At 47.3% G+C, this 23,817-nt stretch overlaps 5 protein-coding genes across 5 annotated transcripts; all 5 read right to left on the bottom strand.

Annotated features, from left to right (window-relative positions):
- Positions 1-26: 26 nt before the first annotated feature.
- LOC125239666 (histone H1B-like) lies at positions 27-1,526 on the bottom strand. The gene has a single exon (XM_048147307.1). The coding sequence runs from the start codon at positions 1,376-1,378 to the stop codon at positions 707-709; it is 672 nt and encodes a 223-aa protein (XP_048003264.1). The 5' UTR covers positions 1,379-1,526; the 3' UTR covers positions 27-706.
- A 2,179-nt stretch (positions 1,527-3,705) lies between these two features.
- On the bottom strand, positions 3,706-23,434 carry LOC125239716. Its single transcript, XM_048147357.1, has 4 exons — positions 22,999-23,434; positions 18,752-18,785; positions 5,120-5,472; positions 3,706-4,164 (listed from the first exon to the last, which is right to left on the bottom strand). The coding sequence occupies exons 1-4, from the start codon at positions 23,294-23,296 to the stop codon at positions 3,848-3,850; spliced, it is 1,002 nt and encodes a 333-aa protein (XP_048003314.1). The 5' UTR covers positions 23,297-23,434; the 3' UTR covers positions 3,706-3,847.
- On the bottom strand, positions 6,258-6,881 carry LOC125239697 (histone H2B). Its single transcript, XM_048147337.1, has one exon. It carries the CDS (start codon positions 6,723-6,725, stop codon positions 6,348-6,350), a length of 378 nt encoding a protein of 125 aa, XP_048003294.1. The 5' UTR covers positions 6,726-6,881; the 3' UTR covers positions 6,258-6,347.
- LOC125239709 (histone H2A) lies at positions 7,419-19,363 on the bottom strand. Its single transcript, XM_048147349.1, has 2 exons — positions 19,017-19,363; positions 7,419-8,036 (listed from the first exon to the last, which is right to left on the bottom strand). Exon 2 carries the CDS (start codon positions 7,953-7,955, stop codon positions 7,581-7,583), a length of 375 nt encoding a protein of 124 aa, XP_048003306.1. The 5' UTR covers positions 7,956-8,036; positions 19,017-19,363; the 3' UTR covers positions 7,419-7,580.
- LOC125239671 (histone H1B-like) lies at positions 19,495-20,531 on the bottom strand. The gene has a single exon (XM_048147312.1). It carries the CDS (start codon positions 20,513-20,515, stop codon positions 19,844-19,846), a length of 672 nt encoding a protein of 223 aa, XP_048003269.1. The 5' UTR covers positions 20,516-20,531; the 3' UTR covers positions 19,495-19,843.
- Positions 23,435-23,817: the final 383 nt, after the last annotated feature.

The raw sequence follows: 23,817 nt of genomic DNA, 5'->3' as shown, positions 1-23,817 counted from the left end.
GAGAGATAGAGATATAAATAAAAACAGACGTTGTGAATTTTATTACCTATTTTTAAATATAATAATATTTTGTACTTATAATATACATATATGTCTTCCGCTTGCAAAATGGCACGGGTATAAAATTTTTCGCCAATATACATACTGCGTCTGTATTATTAATGTATAATTATTTGCGTGCGTGTAAAATTTACGTTGCGTTACTACTAGATAATTAATATATTAACTTTGTATAAATTTTTTCTAAAACCCAAGTAACCGAGATCTATCATTGAGATCACATCGTTATAATAATAATTTTATAGAAATAATATATGTTCGTTCGTTCGTTCGTTTTGACTAGATAAGACGGGGGGATATATTTAATTAGAAGCCTAGTTTTTTGTAGTCTTAATAAGACTTTTTACCATTTCGGAAAGCACTTAAGTTTGTTTTACTTATTTATAAGAGTGATCGATCGATCGATCGGTCGAACGACTTTGTGTTATGTGCTCTTATTGCAATGAAACAGAGGCGATGAGCCTTTGAATACGTTTGTTAGCCCTGAAAAGGGCTTTTTGATGTGCGTTTAACGCGCACAGGCGTATGACGTGAGTCGAGAAGAGTGATGCGACAAGCCGTCGCATAATCTCCATCAACGTCACTAACAACACCACCACGACCGATGCAAGAACGGCGGCGACGACAATAGCGAACGCGCACAGTCTTACTTCTTCGAGGCGGCCTTCTTAGCGGCGGGCTTCGCTTTGGGAGCGGCCGCGGCCTTCTTCGGTTTGGGAGCTTTAGGCTTCTTGGTGGGAGGCTTCGCGGTCTTCTTGGCCTTAGGCGCGGCGGCGCTCTTGCCCTTGGCGGGGGTGGAGGGTTTCTTAGCGGCGGGCTTCTTCTTGGCGGCGGCGGCCTTCTTGTCCTTAGTGGCGGCCTTAGGCTTGGCGGGAGAGGCGGCGGCCTTCCTGGCCTTAGCGGGCTTAGCTGCGGCCGGTTTCTTCGCGGCCGCTGAAGATTTGGCGCTAGACTTCTTGGCGGCGGCGGGTTTCTTGGCGCCGGAGGACGACTTGGACTCCAGTTTGAACGAGCCGGACGCGCCCTTGCCTTTGGTCTGGATCAGTGCGCCGGATTCGACAGCGCTCTTCAGATATTTTCTGATGAACGGAGCCAGCTTCTCGGCGTCCACCTTGTACTGGGCGGCGATGTATTTCTTGATAGCCTGCAGGGACGAACCGCTCCTCTCCTTCAACTCCTTGATGGCACTGTTGACCATCTCGGAAGTCTTCGGGTGGGTGGGCTTCGCTTTGGGCTTCTTAGCGCCGGCGGAGGCCTTGGGCTTCTTCGCGGGCGTCGCCGGGGCGGGGGCGTCAGCGGCAACTGCGGTGTCGGCCATGTTTACCGGAAAAACCGAAAAAATACAAGTGTAAGTTTCAAATTAGTAAATCGCACGAACTGCGCAAAGAGAGAACAGCGGACGCGTGTGAGCGGAGCGCTGCGCTGGCGAGTACTAATGCACGCCAATTGGGGGCGCCACTTTTTATATAATCTCCGGCTTAACCGTAACGCAGACCCTTCTGTCGCGGGACGTTTTCTCGTAATAACACTTCCAACTTTTCACTTACTCGTTTATGATTAAACTAAATTTACAGTTAATTATATTAAAATTATTATAATAATATTGCACATGTGTATTCTTTATGAATTGATATATGTATTTTAATAAGAGTCACAGCATTTGAAACTCAGATGGACGAATGAGAGAAGTTTACTTTTGGTATTAGAGGTTGCGGGCGCCTCGGGTCAGTTTAAAAAGTGATTTTTCTTATTTAAAATCACATTTAACTGTATTGTGTGTCTTCCAGTTAAAAGCTAAGATACCATAGATATATATGACACAATAACAACATTAGAAAATTATTGTTATGATGTTATTTTCACATGTCGTATTCACTGTCGTAAAACAGCCGTACCGCGACGTGGATTGCCTACGTTCATTGGTTTCGGTATCTGCTAGTACAGATGTAAAACGGGATAGGTAATTTATATGAAAAGTTTAAATAATATTTCATTAAACATATCGATATCGTGTCAATGTACAGTAGGTTAACGCCGTCTATATTATTGTGTTCATTTTAGTTACAGTATCTTCTTCTTCTACGAGTATCGTAACAGCTACACTCGACAACGTGCGATCATCATAGTAGAGGGATAGAGATTCGTGTTGGTCGTTTATTATATAGGAGTTTTATTATATTTATAAAAATAGTACTGTTTGTGTATTAAAACCACAGTATGGTATATATATCTATATGAATATAGTATGTTTGATTTTATATAAATTCCGTTCAAGTAAGTAAGTAAGTATATATGTTATGTATGTCACGTTAGCGGCGTATGAACACTGAGAATGCTTACTTACTTGAGCTTCTGTGTTATGAAATTCGAAAATATCACACATAATAAAATTAATTTTATAAAGTTTTGTATCATCACCAAACTTTATACATACATATCACTTTTCACAAAATTATATATGTATTTGTGTAAATTATTTTTAGATCATTAGTCACAAACAAAAACGAATGAAATGTGTCACTATTTTCTAGTCCAGTCTATTTAACTTAACTTGACTTCAGGAGAGAGAGAGGGGTGAGAGGTGAGGTGGTGGTTGGTGTGACGTGAGTGGGTGAGGAGATAGTTGACGTCCCTGTCTTTTTTATGCAATATTTGCAAACCCTTTACCTAATTGGGCAGTTCATCTTAGACCTAGTTATCAGGCAGTAGTTGGTGGCCGATAGGTCAAGCGGTTCTGATGATCAGGTGAGAGTGCGCCGGGTCACCGGTTTAGTTCGCGCGCGCGCGGGTGAAGTAAAATGCCTTGGTGTGGATTGCATGTGATATGATTGTTTTGTTTTGTTTGTTTGTTTATTTATTTATTACTTAATTAAGTGGTGGTTGCGGATTAACGTGTGATAAGTAAAATTAAGTGAATGTGTGTGACAAATACCAATGGATGTACAGTGCAAGGCATGATTTGCGATTTGGAAAACGTGAGTACAGTACAACCTATGTTATGTTATGAGTGAGTGTGAAGTGCAGTGCATAGAGTCGGGCAGTCGGGCATCAAAGAGGAGGAGGAGAGGAATGTATGGAGAAAGAAATAGCACCTGCCCGTTGGGTGGGTAGTACCCACCCGGTACCTACCCGATGATGATTGGGCGCATGATTTTATGCGATTATCGTTACGCGAGGCTGTACGCCGGTGGGATTATAATAATTAGTTAATTAATTGTTTCGAGCATGACACTTAGACGTTCAATCGATCGAATCTATACTTAAATACATACACATACTTAAATAAAATATAGACAGTAGATATGTAAGCTATTATGTATATGGTTTGTTTGATGATAAACATACACGATAATAACATATATATTTCGGTATGTAATATTAATGCGTACATACATACATACATACATACATACATACATACAGAGTAAGTTAAAAAACTTTATTGTTATTGTTTCAGAGAGGAGGTAGCCGGGTGGCGCGCGGCGAGAGAGAAAACTGTGTGGCGGTACGGGGTAAGTTGTTATTAATTGTTCATAATGATATGGTACTGTATACATATAGTTAGTTATGTTAGGTTTAGATAAGATCGATTGTTTTACGTCTGTGTCGCTAGTGAAACTTTTTAGTAGTTGTTATTATAGAATGATATGCGGCCCTGAAAAGGGCCTTTTTGTATTTGCGTCTGAGGACGCGGTGCGCTAGCGCGCGATACGGTAACGACACATATATCGTATAGTTACACTATATCGCACGACGACGACACTATATATATAGTGTCGCAGCGCTCTTAACCTCCGAAACCGTACAGGGTGCGGCCCTGACGCTTCAGAGCGTAGACGACGTCCATGGCGGTGACGGTCTTCCTCTTGGCGTGCTCGGTGTAGGTGACGGCGTCACGGATCACGTTCTCGAGGAACACCTTCAACACGCCGCGGGTCTCCTCGTAGATCAGACCGGAGATACGCTTGACGCCGCCTCTGCGGGCCAGACGACGGATGGCGGGCTTAGTGATACCCTGGATGTTATCACGGAGCACCTTCCTGTGCCGCTTGGCTCCTCCTTTCCCCAGACCTTTGCCTCCCTTACCGCGACCGGTCATTGCGACTTGTTAGAGAGATTAGACTTCTCGAACGAACGGAATACAGACACACGACTTGCGGCGCGCGTCGACACGAGTGGAATAAAATCTGCAGCCGATCGCCGTATATTTATACGTTTTACCCCGCCGCGGGGTGACGGGGGACGGGGTTATACAGATATCGGACCACGTATTGCGAACAATTTTTTAATTTACTTATAAATATAAAAGTAATATGAATAATTGTTATTTAAATTCATTACGGATACCTACACACAGGGGATATACATCATATTACTTGATATAACGACGAACGGCCTCCTTAAGGTTGTTAAAGAACGGTCTCATGCACTGCATATAGTGGATTTTTGTATATAATTTATATATTTCAGTATGTGGCATTATAATTCAAATAATAATAATATTTAAATTTTTTTGTCCACCATTTAGGTATAATATGAGTGCGAGAACATTCTACGAGTCGCGCACAGCGCACACGGGTATAATTTAATTCTCTAATACTTTGTTTTGTACAGCTCAGTCAGTGTACGTACATATCTATATATAACAATTCGGTATCTTTAAAGCATTCATAGAACTTGAACTTTTCTATTATTTTACTTTTAGATTTCATATATATATAGTTCGTATTAATTAATAATTTATATCGATTTTTGTCTACTACGCAAGTATCCGTTCAAAGAAACAAATGTTAATTTTCGAATCATGTGTGGCCCTGAAAAGGGCCTTTTGATTTGACAGAAGCGTCACTCACTTTCGCATGTCCGTAACGCAAAACGCGCTTTGTACAAAATAATACATAATTATAATGTAACAGTATGCGTTCGCGTAGACTGCGATCGGTGATGTCGCATCGTGTCAGTTTAAGCGTGTGGTGATTAAAACACTGGCACACAGCTTAGGCACGTTCGCCGCGGATCCTGCGGGCCAGCTGGATGTCCTTGGGCATGATGGTGACACGCTTGGCGTGGATGGCGCACAGGTTGGTGTCTTCGAAGAGACCGACCAGGTAAGCCTCGCTGGCCTCCTGAAGAGCCATAACGGCGGAGCTCTGGAAGCGCAGGTCGGTCTTGAAGTCCTGAGCGATCTCACGGACCAGACGCTGGAAGGGCAGCTTGCGGATCAGGAGCTCGGTGCTCTTCTGGTAGCGACGGATCTCACGGAGGGCGACGGTACCGGGCCTGTAACGATGAGGCTTCTTGACTCCGCCGGTGGCGGGCGCGCTCTTGCGGGCCGCCTTGGTGGCTAGCTGTTTGCGGGGTGCTTTACCACCGGTGGATTTACGAGCGGTCTGCTTGGTACGAGCCATTGCGATAAATTATTACAACGCGCGTGGACGTTACGATAACGAGTCACGAGAGGGAATAAGCGAAATTTTTCTCGCGGCGCTTTATATGTGCCTGTTAGAAAGGGATGGAGTTAGTGTCCGTGTGAGCGAGAGGGCTATAAAATTCACATACAATTCCCCCTCTCTAAATCGGGTTAGTTTTTGACTACTGATAACGTACTAATATTATATTTTATTATAATTAGGTAGGTATCTTTTATTTACTTTTATTAAAGTTATTTTTTTTTCTTAATTTTAAGTAATCTTACTTTTTCAAACCTAACTTTTCCTAAGATAGGTAGGTAATCTTAATGCTTTACGAATTTTTTTTTCTCTTCTTTCTTATCGCTAAAATTAGACCTTTTTTTTTTTTTTTTAAACCTAACCTAACTTTTTCAAACCTCACCTCGTACAACCTAACTTTTTCAAACCTCACCTCGTACAACCTAACCTTATCAAACCTCTTACTTATTGTACCTAACTAGTTGAAACCTCACTGTGCTCACCTAACATAACTCTCTTTATAACTTTTGACCTTAATATTTCAACGTTACATATATATCATATATGTATTTTCAATTATGTTATTGTGTTTGTATTTATTTATGTATCATTCGTTCGTTCGTTCGTTTTGTAATGAACACGTCTAGATCGATCTACTAACTACTAACTGTAGTAAATATCATAATAACATAACGTTTGTTTGTAGTTTGAATACCGATTGACAGCGTATGTGAGACTAGAAACCATTTATATTATATTCAGAACGTATTTGTGGCCCTGAAAAGGGCCTTTTTGGTTGTCGTACAAACCACACTCTTGCAGCGTGTCGTGTCGTGTCGAAATACGAACGAGCGACGCTTACTTGGAGCTGGTGTACTTGGTGACGGCCTTGGTGCCTTCACTGACGGCGTGCTTGGCGAGCTCACCGGGGAGGAGCAGCCTGACGGAGGTCTGCACCTCCCTGCTGGTGATGGTGGACCTCTTGTTGTAGTGGGCGAGGCGTGAGGCCTCGGCGGCGATGCGCTCGAAGATATCGTTCACGAACGAGTTCATGATCGACATGGCCTTGCTGGAGATACCGGTGTCGGGGTGGACCTGCTTCAGCACCTTGTAGATATAGATGGCGTAGCTCTCCTTGCGCTTATGCTTCTTCTTTTTCTTCGAGTCGGACTTGGAGATGTTCTTCTGGGCCTTGCCAGATTTCTTGGCGGCCTTACCGCTAGTCTTGGGTGGCATTGCGATTAAGTTAGATGTTTACAGTACGAGAGTCGAACTGGAAATGTAACGCGCAATTTTGAAATTCCGCTTTTTGTTAGCGCGTCGGACGTGAAATGGGGGATTAATGATCGAGCGACGCGCCCTCTGTATCTCGACCAATAGCGTTCGTGCATTGTTAGCATCGTCGCGTCGGTCGGCATGGTGGGGAGAGTCAGTTATTATAGGTTAGTATAGTTTGATAAAAATATATTTTAGTAATATGTATGTAACTATATGTATTTTTGAATTATTAGTCCTTATTCGTATAACGTAACAAATCCATTTGTTTACTTACCTACTTAGGATTTTTAAAACTCATTACGCTTACTACTTTCAGCGTATTGTAGAGTCATCAATATCATTTGTTAAATGTTTTTAAAAGTATATATAATAAATAAATGAAAGAAAGAAATCCCATCTTGCGATATCTCCCTATTCAATTACCATAACGAGGAATCTCATTTATAATTATTACGATATATGTGTGTGTAATTATTACTTGTAACATAATGTTCTCGCAATTGAGAACTATGCATATAAATATCTCAATATGATAGTAGGATATTATAGGATAATTAATTAATTAATTGAGATTTTCATTCATAATATCGAAAGACGTTCGTATACGTATGCGTTATGCCATGAAACTTATAACGTTATCACAGAATCATATTGTGGCCCTGAAAAGGGCCTTTTGTAACGGTCACTCGGTCGGGAATGTAACATAGGTCCCGTGATATAAATATTATATACACGATACAAATGTACACATTCACCGATCGCCGAATGTTACCGTTATAGATGTCACCGGACGGACGAGAAGTGAGGGGACACTTAAGCCTTCTTCTCGGTCTTCTTGGGCAGGAGCACGGCCTGAATGTTAGGCAGCACACCACCCTGGGCGATGGTCACACCGGAGAGGAGCTTGTTCAACTCTTCGTCGTTGCGGATGGCCAGCTGGAGATGTCTGGGGATGATCCTGGTCTTCTTGTTGTCACGAGCGGCGTTTCCGGCCAACTCGAGAACCTCAGCGGCCAGGTATTCCATGACGGCAGCCAAGTACACGGGGGCACCGGCACCGACGCGCTCGGCGTAGTTGCCCTTGCGTAGAAGCCTGTGGATACGGCCCACGGGGAACTGAAGTCCGGCACGGTTAGAACGGGACTTTGCCTTTCCCTTAACCTTGCCACCTTTACCACGTCCAGACATGTTTAAAGAGAGTTAGATTGGTTTACACACAAACGAAACGACTAGCACGAATGCTTGTCAGTGAGTATAATAAAAACTTCCCTTTTTTTTTTTTTTTTTTTTTTTTTTTTGTGCTCTGCGGCATCTGTTACAGATTTTGCCGGATGTCATTGCTGTGAGTGGGAGGGCTCCCGTGGGGCCTCCCGACGCACGAGGGGTTTTATTTGTTTGACGCGGGCACTCTTTGCGCTCGGGCGCTAAGAGGCAGTGTGGGGTGAGTAATATGCTAATAATAATAATTTGTCATAATGGAAAAAGGGTGTAGTGTAGTGAAAATAGGTACCCGACAGCTATGTACGCCGGGCACCTACGTGTCATTTTGTGAAGTGTTTATGTCGCGGGGTGGCCGGCCTCGGCGGCGGCGCCGTGGTCGGTTTTTGAGCTGTATGGTCGTGTCATTGTCAATAATCCTACTGTCTAAGTCCTCTAAAGCTTTTGTAATAAAGTCAGTCGAGTCGTTAAGTGCGTCTTTCGGTCTCCTAACGTCGCGTCCTCTAGGTGTCTTCAATCTAGTCCTGTGTTTGTCGTCCATGTTTAAGTGGGCGGGGTCGGCCACCGCGCTCGGTTGCGAGGCGGGGCCAGCCCCGTCCGCCATGTCCGTAGGGGATTCCGGGGTATGTTGTGATGTAGGGTAAACTTTGGGAGCGTCTTGTTTTGGGTGGGTGATGTAGTCTGCAGATTTTACAATGAGTGGGTTCTGGTGATGGGGGATATTGTCGAAGTAGTGGCGGGTGGATTTCCTAGTAAATTCGTACAGAGAGGGGATATTAAGGTCGTTGTGTAGGTCAATGTTCCTCACATACCAGGGGGCTTTGTTGATGCGACGGAGAATCTTGTTTTGGAAAGTTTGTAGTGGCTTTAGCCTCCTTTCCCCCTGATATGTGAAGACAGGGCAAGCATAAGTGAAAATGGGTCTTATTACGGTTTTATAAAGGTGCAGTTTGTTGATTGCAGATAATTTACTTCTTTTATTTAGCATTGGCCCAAGTCTGCCGGCAACGAACTGCGCCTTCTCCTTTACTTTGTTTATGTGTTGTCTGAAAGTGAGTTTAGAGTCCAGGGTGACCCCGAGGTATTTCGTGTGAGTAGTGAATGGTATTGGTGTATCGTTTAGTGTTATGTGTCTGACGTTTTTGTGTGTGTGAGTGGGGTGAAATATGATGGCGGCGCTTTTGTCAGGGTTGACTTCCACTCTCCAGAGTTTACACCAGTGCGCTAGGGCATTGGTGGCCCTCTGGAGGTGTTTGTGTATTACTGTGTCAGTGTGGTGTGTGTAGTATAGTGCTGTGTCGTCGGCGAAGAGTGCCAACTCGACAGGAGGTGTATGTGGTATGTCGTTTGTGTATAGCGAGTATAGTGTGGGTGACAACGCAGAACCCTGGGGGACTCCTGCTCTAATGGGGTGAGGGTCCGAGAGCGATCCTTCCACTCGGTATCTGAAAAGCCGGTCCGACAGGAAGTCTGCTACGAGATGTAGCAGACGATCTGACATGCCTAGCCGGTGTAACTTGTACACCAGCCCAGCGTGCCAGACCCTGTCGAATGCTTTCGACACGTCCAGGAAGATCGCCCCGGTCTTCAGCCCATTTAAGCGCGAAAAACCGTCCAGAACGTGTTCCACGATCCTGTGGACTTGGTGTACGCAGGAGTGTTTAGCTCGGAAGCCAAACTGCTCCTGAATGAGGATGTCTTCCTCATTGCACCAAGTCTGGATACGTGTCAAGACGATTTTCTCGAAGAGTTTCCCCAGTGTGCTGAGCAGGCTGATGGGTCTGTAGGAAGTGGGGTCTGTGGAGTCTTTTCCTGGCTTGCGTATACCGATGACAGTAGCCATTTTCCAGGCAGCTGGAAAATGGCTATTTGTCAGAGCGGCGTTGAAGATGTTGGTGAGTAATTGTATATGTGTGTCGGTGAGTGTCTTCAGAATGCGTGTTGGAATACCGTCGGGGCCTGGAGCTTTACGTGGTCTGAGTTTTTTAAGGTAGTATGCTAGATGGTCAGGTTCAACTGGTTTAATTGGAGGGCCTGTTGGGGGTGTAGATGTAATATTGGAAGCGGTTGTTTCGATCGTGTGTATGTGTTCAGTGTCGATGTTGTGTGTGTTTGGACTGCACTGCTCCTCGAGGCTGTAGGCAAGGCATTCAGCCTTTTCCACGTCCTCGAAGGCCAGTGAGTCCTGACCTGATCTTTTTAGGGGGGGGATTGACGTTACTTGATCTGTTTTGAAATACCTCGCTAGCTTCCAGTACGCTAGGTGACTGGGCGAAATATTCCCTAACAGATCATCAAATTCGTTCGCCCTGAAATCAGCTATGGCAAGCTTGACCTCCCTTTGGAGGGCTCGCATTGCCACTCTGTTTTCGGGCGAAGGGAAACGGGAGTATTTTCTGAGTGCTGCATTCTTCCTGTCTAACAACCTTCTCAAGCTTTCCGGGAGGGGGCGCCGACGGATGTCGTCCGCCGGAACCTCTCTCGAAGCCTCTCTAATTATAGAGGTGAGGTGGCTGGTGTACAGGTCGATGGCAGCGTCTGTCTGTTCTTTGGTCATAGTGGGGGATGTGGGGATATGAGTGGGAGCCTTTAGGAGGCCTTCGCTCACTTTTTCCCAGTCCACTTTGGTCCTGGTACTCGGCGGGTTACTGGGGTCAGGTCCAAGTCGCAAAATGACTGGCCTATGATCTGAGTCGAGCTCGTGGTGTACTTCTATAGCACGCATCGTCAGCGATACGTCCTTTAGAAGTACTACGTCTAGTATGTCTGGTCTGTGGTCAACGATGCTAGGGTAGTGGGTCGGTTCTAAGGGGGAGATCAGGTCGAATTTAATTGTGTTGTGTAGCATGAGGTGGTAAAGGCGATTACCGTTTTTGTTACTTGCTGCGCAATTCCACGAGGTGTGCTTGCTATTGAGGTCCCCAGCCACTAGGACTGAGGGCCCCAACTCGCTAAGCACCCTCATGTCCTCACACAGCAAGTCTCTGCTGGGTGAAAGGTAAGCAGAAACTAGTATGATGGACGGGTGGCCAGCGGGGGTAATTTTACAGATTGATGTTTCAATGTTGGTCATTTTGGCGGGCAGAAGGGGGATAACATGAAAGTCTTTTTTATAGTATATAGCCGTGCCCCCACAGTTTCTGTCAGTTCTGTCATTTCTAATTATGTTATAGCCTGGAATTTTGAATGAATTTACCTGGGGTTTGAGAAAAGTCTCTTGGAGGAGTAAAATGTCTATGTCGTTTTTAATTAAGAACAGCTTTATCTCGTCTTTCATTCCTCTGATGCCATTGCAGTTAAAGGTAGCTATGTTTAGACTTTTTGGTTTGATTTTATGTGATGGGTTTAAATACATTATTTATTATAGTTGTTTAACTCGCGTTCGTATTCCTCGAGTATGGCTAGAGTCTGTCTTCCGTCGGCGACAGCCAGTCGGGCCTCAATTTCGACAATGCGCGCGCGGAAGGCGCGCGCCTTGTCGAGGAGTGGGCTACTGGTGCCACCGGCCGGAAGATGGGGTTGGCGGGGGGTGGGGCTTTGTTGATTATTGGTTTGAGGTCTGGGGGTGGAGAGTGGGTTCTGTCTGTTTGCCCACGCGTTTTGGGGGGAAGGGGGGGGGTAGTTAGGGAGAGGTTGGGTCGGAGGGGGGAGAAGAGGTTTAGATCTTTGTGAGTGGGCTACAGCGGCCTGTGAAGAGCTTGGGGTCTGCTGGGGGGTAAGTGGTATGCGGGTCGGGTTTGGGAGGAGGGCCCTAGACTGCTGGGAAGGGCATCCCTGAAGCTGGCCGGGTGGGAGTTATCTGTCTCACATACAGAACATCCCACCGGGTCTACTCTGGGTTTTCGCTCGCAATTCCAGGACAGATGTTTGCCCGGGCACCTAACACATCTGGGAGGCGCAGTGCACATACGCTGTGTATGGCCTCGGCCTTGGCAGCGGTAACATTGCACCTCCCAGCCGTGCTCCCTCGGGAACTCTGCCCTGACACCCTGCAGGTGACATACCTCCCTAACCTGGAATATCTGAAATTGATTGTCATTTTTGGTAATTTTTACAAGGACCATATCATATTGGCCCTTTTTCCTGTTGTGTAGACGGTGTACTTCCACCGCCTCTATGCCTTGAGCCACAAGGTCCGCCCTCACCTCCTCCGAGGAGAACTCCTTAGGGACTCCCTTGAGTATAACCCTGAAGAGGCGCTCCTCAGGGAAAGGGTCTCGGACCTTGGGCACCGCAAGCTCTTCGAGGAGGCGGATTACACTTCTGTACGCTTCGGTACCTCTGACGGCCAGCTTTATACCTTCTTCCGTATTACTGCCCGTAACTTGAATACCCCTTTGGGCTAAAATTGTTCTTATTTGATGGTATTTAGTCTTGTCTTTGATTACTACGTGGTCTGTTTTTATCTTTGTTTGTGGCGTGTTTGTCAGGGGGGAGTCCAATTGACTTTGCGGGGGGGCTGGCTTTTGTAGGTATTTTGAGTTAAATTAATGAGCGTGTCTTGTGTGGGGGTCAGTTGGCTCTGAGAGGGGGTTGAGTGTTTTGAGTTAGTGGGATGTAGACTGAGTCTTGAGTTTGTTGTTGTTCTACTGAGGGGGAGTGCCTGTTGGGGAGGGGAGGGCCATCTTTTTGGCGGTTGGTTGGCTCGGGGGTGCAGTGTCCTTATTTTTCCTACGGGCAGCTTTTTTCTTATTCCCTGCTTCTGTCCATGGGACGCCATTATCTACTATTTCCATGTCAGATGAGTGGGGGGTGTCGGAAGTCGGTGAGGGGGAGTCTCTCAATGGGCTTCTGATAGGTGAACGTGAGCAGCTTCGATCACGCGGTCGTCTCTCGGTAGAACGACGGGGCCCATCCTTACCCGTTTTCCCCTTTGTGGGCGGGGCCGTCAATCGCGGCGCGGCGCCCGCCGCCATTCGCCCGCGCGCTATGGCGGCCTCCGGGGGCGGGGCCACGGCCGTCGCCCCGGCGGCCGCCATGTTTGCCTTTTGTGCGAATCCAATCCGGAGCGGCACAGCATTTGTGGTGTCACTGTCTTGCTGGTTCCGTTCGTACGCGTCGTCTCTCTTCTTTCGGCACGGCGGCAAGCGAGCAACTGAATGAAAAACTTCCCTTTTTTTTTTTTTTTTTTTTTTTTTTTTTTTTTTTTTTTTTTTTTTTTTTTTGAACCTGACTTGGGCTCCTTGGCTGTCCGTAGGAGCTGTCGGGCCGTGTGTGGGGAAGGTAGCCGGGGGAAAATCCAGGACCCTTCCGCCGCACACTCGATGTTTTTTGCTACGCTGGAATACTCCTAAAGAGTTATGCGCCCCAGCGCAGATCAGTTGAGCGGTCTCAACTTAATCTGAGTGTGTAGAGGGAATCGTACTAATGTGAGTTTTGATACTGGTTCTCTATCTAGCCCAGCTGAGTAGACTCCAGTAAGAGACTCAGCTAGGCCCGGCCGTAGCCGGAGTGATGCTATCCGGTACACGGCGGTACCGGGTCGATAGGGGACTGAATGTGTCGATGTGGTCGCGTGGTGGGCGTCCCCGCCGGCGGGCAAGCCTTTGTGTACGCGTTGTGTCCGCGGCGGACGCTGCACGCTCAGCGGCCCTTCTTTCGAAGTCCGCTGAGATTGCGTCGTCCGGATCCGTGATTGTGTGTCTGGGACGACGGACCGAGCGTCCCCTAACAAATGTGTTACGGGTTACTTCAGAGGGGGGGGGCGGAGGAGTGGGAACGTAGTCCGCAGCCTTCCTAACTAACGGATTGCTATGGTGGGGAGCGTTATCAAAATAACGCCGCGAAGTCTGCTTAAAGTAACCGCTAAGGGAGGGAAGCCCCGCATCTCGGTGCAAACTGAGGTTCGTCTGGTACCACGGGGCACCAGTCGCCCTGCGGAGGAAACGATTTTGGATAACCTGAAGCGGCTTGAGACTTGGCATACCCACGTGTGAGAACACCACACTTGAGTATGTCATGACTGGACGCACACAAGTCTTGTAAAGGGTCAGCTTATTTCTAAGTGACATTTTACTAAACTTGTTTAGCATCGGCCCGAGCCTTCCTAATATGAACAGCGCTCTGTTCCGTACCCTACGGATGTGATTTCGGAAAGTCAGCTTACGATCGAGAGTGACGCCTAGGTATTTGACCTCGTTCACCCACGGAATGGGCTGGTCAAATAACCGTACCTCTTGCACCCTTCTAGATATCGGGGCGGTATTAGTCGGATGGAAGATGATCGCTGCGCTCTTATCCGGATTGACTTCGATACGCCAAAGACGAAACCATCGACCGAGGTTGAAGATTGCCTCTTGGAGGTATCTCTGGATAAGGTCGTAGCGAACGTGAGACGTGAAAAGCGCGGTGTCGTCAGCAAACAAACCAAGTTGCACCATCGGGTGCCTTGGGATGTCGTTAGTGAACAACGAGTAGAGCGTCGGAGAGAGGACGGAGCCTTGCGGGACTCCTGCCCTAATGGGATGCGGGGCTGAGAGCGTTCCCTCCATTCTGTAGCAAAAGCTTCTGTCCGTAAGGAAATCTCGTATTATGAGTACGAGTCTATCTGGCATTCCGAGCTCGTATAACTTGTATATTAGCCCGTTGTGCCAGACTTTGTCGAAGGCTTTTGCTACGTCCAGAAAGATCGCCCCAGTCTTCACCCCATTTAGCCGTGAAAAACCGTCTAAGACGTGCTCCGTGAGGCGGTGCACCTGCTGAACACAAGAATGCCCTGACCGGAACCCGAACTGTTCGTCAATGACGATTGAATTCGTGCCCGTGAAGTTAAGGATTCTAGTGAGGATGATTCGCTCATATAGTTTCCCTAAGGAGCTAAGTAAGCTAATCGGCCTATAGGAGGACGCGGATGTCCGGGGCTTACCCGGTTTCGCGATACCGATGACCGTCGCCCTTTTCCACGCGGCAGGAAAATGACAGTTGGTCAGGCAGGCATTGAAGATGCCAACCAAAACGAGCAGTAAGTGCGCAGGCATCAATCTAAGCATGCGATTGGATATACCATCCGCACCCGGAGACTTATGTATGCGCAGATACCTCACGCGGGTGCTGACTTCCTCAACCGACACCGGAACGAAAGGTGAATTTATGGGGAGACGCGATCTCCTGTCTACCTCAGAATTAACCCTCTCGACAAAAGCTTCATCGGCAGGCAGGAGGCTGGGCGTACATTGGGATTCTAAGCTACTCGCAAGGCATTCGGCTTTCTCGTCGTCCTCGAACGCAGGGGTCGGGTGATCCGGGCGATCCAAGGGGGGAGTAGACCAAACAGCATCTGATTTGAGAGATCTCGCCAGTTTCCAATATGCCTGGTGCCCTGGTTTGATCTCACCCATCAGATCCCTGAACGAGTTCTCCCGAAACTCGGCAATTCGCTGCTTGGACTCGTTGGACAAGTCCCTCAGGATTTGACGGTTTTCGGGGAAGGCCACATCGAATAGGTTTTGAGAGCACGATTTTTCCTAGTCAACAGCTCTCTCAGTTCTCTTGGCAGGGGCCGGCGTTGGATTTCCTCAGCCGATACCTCCCTTGAGGCTTCGCTTTTTACGGCGTTGAGGTAGTTGGTGAATAGGTCGATCGCTTCGTCTGTCTGTTGGGTTGTTGTTATGTTGTCAGGGATTGAAGCTAGTATGGGGGAGTCTGTCTGGAGGAGACCTTGTGCTACCTGATCCCAGTCCACTACTGTTCTGGTAGGAGGTGCATGATTGGATGAGGCCCAAGTCTCAAAAGGACCGGCCTGTGATCGGATGTCAGTTCGTGTACCACTTCTATAGAACGCAGGGTCAGCCCTACGTTCTTTAGGAGTGCTATGTCGAGTATGTCTGGTCGATGCTCTACGTTACCGGGGAAGTGAGTAGGCTCAAGGGGAGTGAGGAGATCGAAAGGGAGGCTTTCAATCAGAAGGCGATTAAGTCGAGTGCCATTGGGGTTGGATGCTACGCATCCCCATTCAATATGCTTACAGTTTAGGTCTCCGGCCACGATGACCGAAGGACCTAAGGAGGCGAGGCTATCAAGGTCAGTCTGAAGTAAGTCGCGTTGTGGTGAAAGGTAGGTTGACGCAATCGATATTGGGGGATGACCTTCCATCGATATGCGGCAGACCGACACTTCCATATTAGTCAGTGGTGGTGGGTCGAGACTTATGCAATGTAAACTACGTTTATAGAAAATGCAAGTGCCCCCGAATGGCCTATCCACCCTATCGTTCCTAATCTGAGTGAAACCAGGGACTCGAAAACTTCTCATGAACGGTTTGTAAAAAGTCTCCTGTACTAAGAAAATATCGACGGAATGATCGCGAAGGAAGTTTGTAACCTCATCCTTCATTCGGCTTAGTCCATTGGCATTAAAAATACCAATGGTAAGCGAATTCGGTTTAAGCTTAAGGGCCGTACTACTCATATTGGTGAGTACCGAATTGACTGCCAGACCTAGTGGCGAGAATGTAGTTTAACGTGTAGTCCATACGCTCATAGAAATCCCTCATCTCCGTGGGAGAGAGGGCCGCTATGCGCGGGTCGACACCTGAAGGGGGTGCTATGGCAGACCGGCCTGCTGCCTGACTGGCGGGATTACCCCTGGCAAGGCGGGGGTCCCTTGGGGACCAGGGCGCTGAGGGCACCGGGCGAGAACCTGCGGCCGCTGAAGGCGGCGGTGGCCTAGTTTGTGGGACGCCTAATCCTACGGCCTGAGGGGCTTGTTGGGCTTGTGTGTTAGTGGGTCGGGGGGACATCTGCCCTGCTCCATGCTTACGACCTTTTGACTGCTTGGAGACGGATTGATTAGGCGGGTTGCTCCGTTTTGGGCGGCAGGGGCAACCCCCAAAGTTGGCAGTATGCCCATGGGGGAGCTTCCGTTCCAAACAGTTGCAACACCGTCTACCCTCCTTATCCTTGCAGCCTTTTGGGCGCTTGCACTCGCGGGACGGATGTTCGCCGGCACATTTAACGCACCGGGGGGGAGAGTTACAGCCACGAGCGCTGTGGCCGTACCTCTGGCAGTTGTGACACTGCGAGACGTAGTTCCTCTTGTTAGGAGGTTCTATCCTAACGGTTATACCTAACACTGTTTTTATGGCAAGAAGTGCCCTACGGGATTCTGCGTCATTGTCGGTTTTCACCAATACGATATCGTATGTGCCCCTAGTCTTATGATGGAGGCGACACACCTCCCTCACTTTGATTCCCATACTGAGGAGCTCCGTCTTGACCTCATCAACAGGGATGCTTTTTGGGACATTCCTGATGATTGCCCTGTGGTCTTTCTCCTCGTCGTATTGACGCCGATTGAATACGGCGCCAATTTCTTCGAGGAGAGTGGCCATGGCGCGGTAGTTGTCGGATCCCTGTAACCAAATCTTGAGACCATAGTAAGGCTCGGTCATGATTTCAGTGTGATCCACGGGAATGCCCCGCTGAAGGTGCAGAGCACGCGCAGTGGTCCATTTGTGGACATCCACTAAAATCATGGAGTCGAGCCTACTATGGCTGACCCCTGGTGCCGAAGACCCGCCCCTGTTGCCGAAGTGGCACTACGGGCCTGAGGGGCCGACGCAGATGGCGCCTTGGTGGCGGGAGTCGACGGGGTCGCCGCATCTAACTCTGGGGCCAAAGACCCTCCGCCATTTGCCTTAGTGGCACTACGGGCCTGATGGGCCTGCACAGAAGGTGCCTGCACAGAAGGTGCTGTGACGGAGGGAGTCCTGGGCGTCTTCGACCGCGGTGACGAATCCGCTGGAGACTTTGGCCGCGCACGTTTTCCCTTCCGGCTGCGTTGTACCCTCCACTCCATGTCAGTGTTGTTGTCCGTGTCTTCGTCAGCAGAGTAGAGGAGGTCCATCGTCTCCTGGTCAGACAGTACGTGGTCAGGTGTGTAGGGGGAGCGGGAGAAGCCACGGTCGCGCTTGGAGTCCCGCTCGTCGCGCGCTTTCGGCGAGCGCGAACGGGATTTCCTCGCGCTAGATACCGTAGAGGGTTGGGCCTTAGGGGCCGGAGGTGAGCTGGGGGCAGGCGCGGCTGCCTTCTTACTGGGTTTCCTAGCTGCGCCAGCGGGAGCTGGGGCGATGGCCTTAGGGGCCGGGGATTTGGGGGGCAACATGGCAGCCGTCCGTGCCGGCGGCGGCAGTGACGAGTCCATGGGGGCCGGAGGGGCCGGGGCAGGCAAAGTACCTGCCGGTGTGGCCATAGGGGCCTGGGTGGGCGCTATTTTGGCCGCAGAGGTTGGGGGGCGTTTGGCCTTGCCCGGGCTTGTCCCGTCGACAACCTTGCCGAGAGCCGTACGCAAGCGATCGTTCTCGGACCGCAGGGTACTTATCTCGGCCGCTTGCCGGTCGAGGCTCGCCCTTAGCTCGGCCATCTGCGCCCTCATCTCTGCGATCTCAATAGGCACACCCGTGCTATTGTCGCCGTGGTTGCTTAAAACTAAGCCTACCGGGGAACCGGACTGTGATCCTGCGGTCGTTGTCGGGTTGGTCCGCGAGTCCGCCGTGTCAGTCATCTTAATGTGTGTGCCTACACGAACGAGAGTCGGACTGGGTTGGCTAGATCGGGCTTCGTGGTGGTATCCACCCCGTTTGCGGCTTCGTTTGGCACTGTTATAGTATCCACCACAAACGGCCACTGCGAGCGTGGTCTTTTCAACGGGCAGAGACGCGCGGGTCTGACTTGCGAAAGTCTTAACTATCGGGTATCGGCCCAATTACAGCCGGTGAAACCGTAGTTGCAATCGGGGTCAAGCCCACTCAGTTTTGACGAATCTCAACTGAGCGACCACTACGAGCGTGGATTTCCAGAGGGGCTCGAGACGCGCGGGTCTACTGGGGACTTATGAAAGTCTGAACTAACACACCGGTGCTATCCTAGCGGTAATTTACGATAAATTACCACTCGGGGGAGCAGAAAGCGAGAGTTCAGAATAAATCTGAGTGAATTCAGAACTACAACAACAATCAAGCGAGAGCGCACAGGAAGCACGACCTCACCGGACCGCTGCGGTAGCCAGAATGCGAATCAATGTAGAAAAACTTCCCTATCCTACCGTGAATATTTATAAGCTCACGAGCGCACCGATAAGTGGGGATATAACGAGCCGGCACAACACGGGCCCGATCGACCAATCGCCGATTCTCGTGCAATAGCACAAATTAGAGAGAGATAGAGATATAAATAAAAACAGACGTTGTGAATTTTATTACCTATTTTTAAATATAATAATATTTTGTACTTATAATATACATATATGTCTTCCGCTTGCAAAATGGCACGGGTATAAAATTTTTCGCCAATATACATACTGCGTCTGTATTATTAATGTATAATTATTTGCGTGCGTGTAAAATTTACGTTGCGTTACTACTAGATAATTAATATATTAACTTTGTATAAATTTTTTTCTAAAACCCAAGTAACCGAGATCTATCATTGAGATCACATCGTTATAATAATAATTTTATAGAAATAATATATGTTCGTTCGTTCGTTCGTTTTGACTAGATAAGACGGGGGGATATATTTAATTAGAAGCCTAGTTTTTTGTAGTCTTAATAAGACTTTTTACCATTTCGGAAAGCACTTAAGTTTGTTTTACTTATTTATAAGAGTGATCGATCGATCGATCGGTCGAACGACTTTGTGTTATGTGCTCTTATTGCAATGAAACAGAGGCGATGAGCCTTTGAATACGTTTGTTAGCCCTGAAAAGGGCTTTTTGATGTGCGTTTAACGCGCACAGGCGTATGACGTGAGTCGAGAAGAGTGATGCGACAAGCCGTCGCATAATCTCCATCAACGTCACTAACAACACCACCACGACCGATGCAAGAACGGCGGCGACGACAATAGCGAACGCGCACAGTCTTACTTCTTCGAGGCGGCCTTCTTAGCGGCGGGCTTCGCTTTGGGAGCGGCCGCGGCCTTCTTCGGTTTGGGAGCTTTAGGCTTCTTGGTGGGAGGCTTCGCGGTCTTCTTGGCCTTAGGCGCGGCGGCGCTCTTGCCCTTGGCGGGGGTGGAGGGTTTCTTAGCGGCGGGCTTCTTCTTGGCGGCGGCGGCCTTCTTGTCCTTAGTGGCGGCCTTAGGCTTGGCGGGAGAGGCGGCGGCCTTCCTGGCCTTAGCGGGCTTAGCTGCGGCCGGTTTCTTCGCGGCCGCTGAAGATTTGGCGCTAGACTTCTTGGCGGCGGCGGGTTTCTTGGCGCCGGAGGACGACTTGGACTCCAGTTTGAACGAGCCGGACGCGCCCTTGCCTTTGGTCTGGATCAGTGCGCCGGATTCGACAGCGCTCTTCAGATATTTTCTGATGAACGGAGCCAGCTTCTCGGCGTCCACCTTGTACTGGGCGGCGATGTATTTCTTGATAGCCTGCAGGGACGAACCGCTCCTCTCCTTCAACTCCTTGATGGCACTGTTGACCATCTCGGAAGTCTTCGGGTGGGTGGGCTTCGCTTTGGGCTTCTTAGCGCCGGCGGAGGCCTTGGGCTTCTTCGCGGGCGTCGCCGGGGCGGGGGCGTCAGCGGCAACTGCGGTGTCGGCCATGTTTACCGGAAAAACCGAAAAATACAAGTGTAAGTTTCAAATTAGTAAATCGCACGAACTGCGCAAAGAGAGAACAGCGGACGCGTGTGAGCGGAGCGCTGCGCTGGCGAGTACTAATGCACGCCAATTGGGGGCGCCACTTTTTATATAATCTCCGGCTTAACCGTAACGCAGACCCTTCTGTCGCGGGACGTTTTCTCGTAATAACACTTCCAACTTTTCACTTACTCGTTTATGATTAAACTAAATTTACAGTTAATTATATTAAAATTATTATAATAATATTGCACATGTGTATTCTTTATGAATTGATATATGTATTTTAATAAGAGTCACAGCATTTGAAACTCAGATGGACGAATGAGAGAAGTTTACTTTTGGTATTAGAGGTTGCGGGCGCCTCGGGTCAGTTTAAAAAGTGATTTTTCTTATTTAAAATCACATTTAACTGTATTGTGTGTCTTCCAGTTAAAAGCTAAGATACCATAGATATATATGACACAATAACAACATTAGAAAATTATTGTTATGATGTTATTTTCACATGTCGTATTCACTGTCGTAAAACAGCCGTACCGCGACGTGGATTGCCTACGTTCATTGGTTTCGGTATCTGCTAGTACAGATGTAAAACGGGATAGGTAATTTATATGAAAAGTTTAAATAATATTTCATTAAACATATCGATATCGTGTCAATGTACAGTAGGTTAACGCCGTCTATATTATTGTGTTCATTTTAGTTACAGTATCTTCTTCTTCTACGAGTATCGTAACAGCTACACTCGACAACGTGCGATCATCATAGTAGAGGGATAGAGATTCGTGTTGGTCGTTTATTATATAGGAGTTTTATTATATTTATAAAAATAGTACTGTTTGTGTATTAAAACCACAGTATGGTATATATATCTATATGAATATAGTATGTTTGATTTTATATAAATTCCGTTCAAGTAAGTAAGTAAGTATATATGTTATGTATGTCACGTTAGCGGCGTATGAACACTGAGAATGCTTACTTACTTGAGCTTCTGTGTTATGAAATTCGAAAATATCACACATAATAAAATTAATTTTATAAAGTTTTGTATCATCACCAAACTTTATACATACATATCACTTTTCACAAAATTATATATGTATTTGTGTAAATTATTTTTAGATCATTAGTCACAAACAAAAACGAATGAAATGTGTCACTATTTTCTAGTCCAGTCTATTTAACTTAACTTGACTTCAGGAGAGAGAGAGGGGGTGAGAGGTGAGGTGGTGGTTGGTGTGACGTGAGTGGGTGAGGAGATAGTTGACGTCCCTGTCTTTTTTATGCAATATTTGCAAACCCTTTACCTAATTGGGCAGTTCATCTTAGACCTAGTTATCAGGCAGTAGTTGGTGGCCGATAGGTCAAGCGGTTCTGATGATCAGGTGAGAGTGCGCCGGGTCACCGGTTTAGTTCGCGCGCGCGCGGGTGAAGTAAAATGCCTTGGTGTGGATTGCATGTGATATGATTGTTTTGTTTTGTTTGTTTGTTTATTTATTTATTACTTAATTAAGTGGTGGTTGCGGATTAACGTGTGATAAGTAAAATTAAGTGAATGTGTGTGACAAATACCAATGGATGTACAGTGCAAGGCATGATTTGCGATTTGGAAAACGTGAGTACAGTACAACCTATGTTATGTTATGAGTGAGTGTGAAGTGCAGTGCATAGAGTCGGGCAGTCGGGCATCAAAGAGGAGGAGGAGAGGAATGTATGGAGAAAGAAATAGCACCTGCCCGTTGGGTGGGTAGTACCCACCCGGTACCTACCCGATGATGATTGGGCGCATGATTTTATGCGATTATCGTTACGCGAGGCTGTACGCCGGTGGGATTATAATAATTAGTTAATTAATTGTTTCGAGCATGACACTTAGACGTTCAATCGATCGAATCTATACTTAAATACATACACATACTTAAATAAAATATAGACAGTAGATATGTAAGCTATTATGTATATGGTTTGTTTGATGATAAACATACACGATAATAACATATATATTTCGGTATGTAATATTAATGCGTACATACATACATACATACATACATACATACATACAGAGTAAGTTAAAAAACTTTATTGTTATTGTTTCAGAGAGGAGGTAGCCGGGTGGCGCGCGGCGAGAGAGAAAACTGTGTGGCGGTACGGGGTAAGTTGTTATTAATTGTTCATAATGATATGGTACTGTATACATATAGTTAGTTATGTTAGGTTTAGATAAGATCGATTGTTTTACGTCTGTGTCGCTAGTGAAACTTTTTAGTAGTTGTTATTATAGAATGATATGCGGCCCTGAAAAGGGCCTTTTTGTATTTGCGTCTGAGGACGCGGTGCGCTAGCGCGCGATACGGTAACGACACATATATCGTATAGTTACACTATATCGCACGACGACGACACTATATATATAGTGTCGCAGCGCTCTTAACCTCCGAAACCGTACAGGGTGCGGCCCTGACGCTTCAGAGCGTAGACGACGTCCATGGCGGTGACGGTCTTCCTCTTGGCGTGCTCGGTGTAGGTGACGGCGTCACGGATCACGTTCTCGAGGAACACCTTCAACACGCCGCGGGTCTCCTCGTAGATCAGACCGGAGATACGCTTGACGCCGCCTCTGCGGGCCAGACGACGGATGGCGGGCTTAGTGATACCCTGGATGTTATCACGGAGCACCTTCCTGTGCCGCTTGGCTCCTCCTTTCCCCAGACCTTTGCCTCCCTTACCGCGACCGGTCATTGCGACTTGTTAGAGAGATTAGACTTCTCGAACGAACGGAATACAGACACACGACTTGCGGCGCGCGTCGACACGAGTGGAATAAAATCTGCAGCCGATCGCCGTATATTTATACGTTTTACCCCGCCGCGGGGTGACGGGGGACGGGGTTATACAGATATCGGACCACGTATTGCGAACAATTTTTTAATTTACTTATAAATATAAAAGTAATATGAATAATTGTTATTTAAATTCATTACGGATACCTACACACAGGGGATATACATCATATTACTTGATATAACGACGAACGGCCTCCTTAAGGTTGTTAAAGAACGGTCTCATGCACTGCATATAGTGGATTTTTGTATATAATTTATATATTTCAGTATGTGGCATTATAATTCAAATAATAATAATATTTAAATTTTTTTTGTCCACCATTTAGGTATAATATGAGTGCGAGAACATTCTACGAGTCGCGCACAGCGCACACGGGTATAATTTAATTCTCTAATACTTTGTTTTGTACAGCTCAG

The sequence above is a fragment of the Leguminivora glycinivorella genome, chromosome 26 (genome assembly GCF_023078275.1).
Source record: "Leguminivora glycinivorella isolate SPB_JAAS2020 chromosome 26, LegGlyc_1.1, whole genome shotgun sequence".
NCBI lineage: Eukaryota > Metazoa > Arthropoda > Insecta > Lepidoptera > Tortricidae > Leguminivora > Leguminivora glycinivorella.
This window is presented reverse-complemented; position numbering and strand designations above follow the sequence as displayed.